Raw genomic sequence first — 4,533 nt, 5'->3', positions numbered from 1 at the left:
GATTCCATGAGAGGAGTCACCAGAATTGGAGAGACACTTTTTAGCTTTTTTCCCACTCCTCATCAATTCTTCTTATTGGGTTTTGGTATACTGTAAGTCTGTAACCCGTATACGCAGTATTTCTTAATATAGCTCTCCGTATTACTTTTGGAGTATCTAATTACTTCACGCATCGATTAGTGTATTAATGCTTAATACTTAAGTACTTTTTTGTTTAGAAGAAATTAATACTTAAGTACTTATTAGTTATTATATGTAATCGTGTTTATATATATGAGTAATCTTTAGAGCTAGATTAGCATCTTCATAGGTAAAGCTGGAAGCTGATTAAAAAAGGATACCCACTAGTGCAACTGTCTTGATTCCTGTGCATGTCATCTCTTCCCTGTTTATAGTTTTTTTTTACCCAGTTTACCCTTCTCTCTTCTCTTATGATCTGTTATTATTCTCTCTCTCTCATTTCACTCTCAAAGCTTTCAAAATTCTCGATTTTATCAGTTATCAGTGAGCTTGCTCTCTATAAGTCGCTACCTTCAATGCCTGCCTTTATTTATTCTCATTATCCTTTTCCCCAGAATAAGAAACTTAACTTAATTAATTAAAGAAAGAGATCTGTAGTACTTTTTCTGTATTATTGTTGCTGACTACTCTAGAATCTAGATTTTAATAATTTATGAAATAAAAACTTTGTGTTATGATTATTATTGTTATTATTATAGTAGTTGCAAGTAAATGACGCATCCTCTGACACCCACCACGCTTATGCCCACTAAAAACCTCTCACCTTTCCCAGTGAATTATTTTTTTTGGTATTCAACTCTCATTTAGTCTTTCTTTCCCTCCTACAGTCATAATTTGAGTAGCTCCTGTTTCCCTCCCATCTTTTTCTTATTTGCATTTATTAATTATCAAACCAAACCTCATTCACCAAATATTAGCTGCTGTAGAAAGATCTGATATATATAGGCTTTGTCTTGTAGTAGCATCCCACATAACATTCTTTTACTAGCCAAATATTGATGGAATATGCTGTAGAATAGGGGGGTGGGGTAAAAATATAAACATTTTGGGTGGGTTTTAAGATTTGAATGAATGTAATGATCCATGGGAAAGAAAGGGGGTAGTTCTTGGTTGACTGCTGTTAAGAGAGCTTTTAGATCTCCTACTAAAGAAAGTCATGACAAAGTTAGGAATTGCAGAAGAAAAGAAGATCATCATGATACTCCCCTATCAGAGGACCAAGATGATGAAAAGGTTTTTTCCCCCCTTAATTAGCTGTTCAAATAAGTGAAAAAAGTTTGAATCTTTCCTGTAAATTAATTTGTGGGTTGTAATGGGTTTTTTTTTTTTTTTTTTTCCATGTGGTTTATTAGAAGAAAGAGAAAAGGAGATGGCTTTTCAAGAAGGCAACAAATCAACAAGAATCACCATCTACTAAAGCTGTGCAGCAGAGCCCACATGTAAAGAGTAGTAATGGTAGTAGTGGTGTTGGTGGTCCTGTTGTTTCTGCAGCCACAGGAAGTGATGTGTCTGAGCAGAGGCACGCTATTGCGGTGGCAGTGGCTACAGCGGCTGCTGCTGATGCCGCTGTCGCCACCGCACATGCTGCAATGGAGGCGGCAAGGCTTACAAATTCATTGCCAACAAATGCTAACTACCTTAGAGAACATTCTGCAGCTGTTCTCATTCAGACTGCCTTCAGAGGATATTTGGTAAGCACTGCTTTTCTTGTATAACAGAACGAAAAGACTTGACAAAAACATGGTTTATTGATTGATTTTATTGGGTTTGGGAATGAAAGGCTAGGAGGGCGCTCAGAGCACTGAAAGGATTGGTAAAGTTGCAAGCTTTAGTTAGAGGGCATAATGTTAGAAAGCAAGCCAAGATGACATTGAAATGCATGCAAGCTCTGGTTAGAGTTCAAGCCCGGGTTCTTGATCAACGCTTGAGATTATCTCATGAAGGTAGCAGAAAATCTACTTTCAGTGATACCACAAGTGTTGTTGAATCGCGCTATCTCCAGGATATAGCAGAAAGAAGATCACTTGTAAGCCTCAATTAATTCCCCTGGTTTTCTCCCTAATTTCCTTTCGTCTAATTGATGTATTAATTGGATTGGATTGTTAAATGTAACAGTCACATTCAAGAGAACCAAGTAGTTTAGCAGATGATTGGGACGAAAGGCCGCATACCATTGAGGAAGTCAAAGCCATGTTGCAGAGTAGAAAAGATGCTGCTCTCAGACGAGAGAAGAACCTTTCCCAAGCTTTCTCTCAGCAGGTAGTTCTCCTTCAATATCTCTCTCTCTGTTCTTATGCACGCGCGTGTTTGGGTGTTATTGAGCTTATTTGTGTGCCATATGATTTGATTTGGGCAAGAAGATGTGGAGAAGCGATAGGAGTTCAGTGGGAGAAGAAGAGCTAGAGGAGAAACCCAGATGGCTAGACAGATGGATGGCCTCTAAACAATGGGATTCCAGCATTGCCCCTTCCCCTGCTGTTAGAGCCAGAGCTTCAACTGATCATAGAGACTCGATCAAAACTGTTGAAATTGACACTGCACAACCTTACTCTTACTTAGCTCCTAACTTCAGAAGATCAGTAACTTCAACATCAGCAAGCCATTACCATGCTCAGCACCATAATCAACGCCCATCCTCGCCTCTCCACAGTCGAGCTCATCACAACCAATCCCAGTCACAACATCATTACCACCAGCATCAACATCCACCATCCACCACTCCCTCTCCATCCCGGGCGCGGCCTATTCAAGTCCGTTCCGCTAGCCCACGGTGCATTAGAGAAGAGAGGAGCTACAGCAGTCAAGTGTCTCAAACACCAAGTTTAAGATCAAATTACTTTTATAATGGCAGCATCCAGCCTAATCACAAAGGAGCTGCCACCAGTGCTACCACAAGCAATAGCAGTGGTGGACCCAAGCCCAATTACATGGCAGCCACAGAGTCCGCTAAGGCACGACTCCGGTCTCAAAGTGCTCCCAGGCATCGGCCCTCGACACCAGAGCGAGACCGACCTGGAACCGGGTCCGGGGTCAAGAAGAGGCTGTCATTCCCCAATCCTGACCCATACAGTGGGATGGGGTATGGAAACTACAACTTGAGGAGCCCAAGTTTTAAGAGTGTGAATGGTGTTCAATTGGGGATGATGGAGCAACAATCAATCTACTCATCTTGTTGTACGGATAGCCTTGGGGGTGAGATATCCCCATCTTCAACCAGTGATCTTAGAAGGTGGTTGAGATAATTTGATTCTTCATTGATTGTTTTAGGTGGTGTTTAATTTGCTGCTAACTTTGTTTGACAGTAAAAATCAGGTGAGAAGGAAAGTTTCATTTATTTTTTCTGATCTGCGAATCCAATGATTTGATATTGGTAGTTGGTTCATAAATGTTTCTGTTTGTAGCTGTAGTTTGTATCTGAGTTACCGGGGTTGGTTTTTTTTTTTTCATTTAATTGTGTATTAATTATCCATGTAATCATATAATTTGTGACATTCTAATCGAGTAATTTTACTTGTTTTCTTTTTGTCCTGATGTTATTTGCATTATATGAAATGTAATTTACTTTTATGTGGATTTTTCAAAGCCAGATTTTTTTAGCTCATTTCCAGCGGAGCATAAGGGGACTCTCTGTGCTCTTTGTCCTTCTCTACAATGGTGGGGGACTGGGGGTTCTTATGTCCCCTTCTATACATGCCATTATGCCAATTACATTTATTGAAAGAATTCCAAGAGAGGTCTTTGGTTTGTTTATGATAAGATTATAACGCTCATCCACTAGGCAAGCTGACAAATACCCTATTACTCGATACAAGCTTGAACCTAAAACATAACGCGTGTAGTTTTGGAATAAGGTTACATCATTTAAATTCGAATAAATATTGATGTAATCCAAACTAATTGGCATAAATCTAAAAACGCCTAGAACCAAAACCGAACTGTGATTTTAGCAAAAGAACAAACAGAGAAATACAAACTGCATATGTTAGACTAATCCGTTGGCAAAGCCTTGATGCATCAGGGAGTTAAGATTGTAAATCCTTGAAAAAGGAAGATTGCTAGTCATTTTGGAGAGAAATTCAGTAAAAGATTCTAAGTGCTACATGGTTGATATATGTAGAGTTGTTACAGAAAGTAAAAAAAAGGCTACCAAGAATGAAAAAGGACCCAAATATGTGCAAAGTTACGAGTCAAATAAAACATAAATCTTTTGGTTTCACTGAAAATAATGAAAGACTTGTACAGAAATTGATAAAATTCAACCAACATCACTGACCAGCTACTACTACACGACTACTAGGCACTGAATATCATCATCATCATGAAAAATAATCTTTTACGTAGCAGACAGAATCTTCATATTATGTCATTTGCTTAAAATTGACAAATGTTCCTACTAAAAATGTTTCTATTCCGAGACAATCATCGTCCAAATTGAAAAATCATTTAGCAAATGTGGAGCATTATTAATTCAAACTTAACAAACATCTTACTCTTAATTACATCAGAATCCGT

At 38.5% G+C, this 4,533-nt stretch overlaps 1 protein-coding gene across 1 annotated transcript; it reads left to right on the top strand.

Moving 5' to 3' along the window:
* The first annotated feature begins 739 nt into the window (after positions 1-739).
* On the top strand, positions 740-3,548 carry LOC145639694 (protein IQ-DOMAIN 17-like). Its single transcript, XM_081691007.1, has 5 exons — positions 740-1,254; positions 1,374-1,712; positions 1,802-2,047; positions 2,137-2,280; positions 2,382-3,548. Exons 1-5 carry the CDS (start codon positions 1,105-1,107, stop codon positions 3,261-3,263), a joined length of 1,761 nt encoding a protein of 586 aa, XP_081547133.1. The 5' UTR covers positions 740-1,104; the 3' UTR covers positions 3,264-3,548.
* Positions 3,549-4,533: the final 985 nt, after the last annotated feature.

Source organism: Chenopodium album, chromosome 7 (assembly GCF_948465745.1).
Source record: "Chenopodium album chromosome 7, dcCheAlbu1.1, whole genome shotgun sequence".
In the NCBI taxonomy this organism is placed as follows: Eukaryota; Viridiplantae; Streptophyta; class Magnoliopsida; order Caryophyllales; family Amaranthaceae; genus Chenopodium; species Chenopodium album.
Note: the sequence above shows the minus strand (reverse complement) of the source record. Positions and strands in the feature narration are given on the sequence as shown.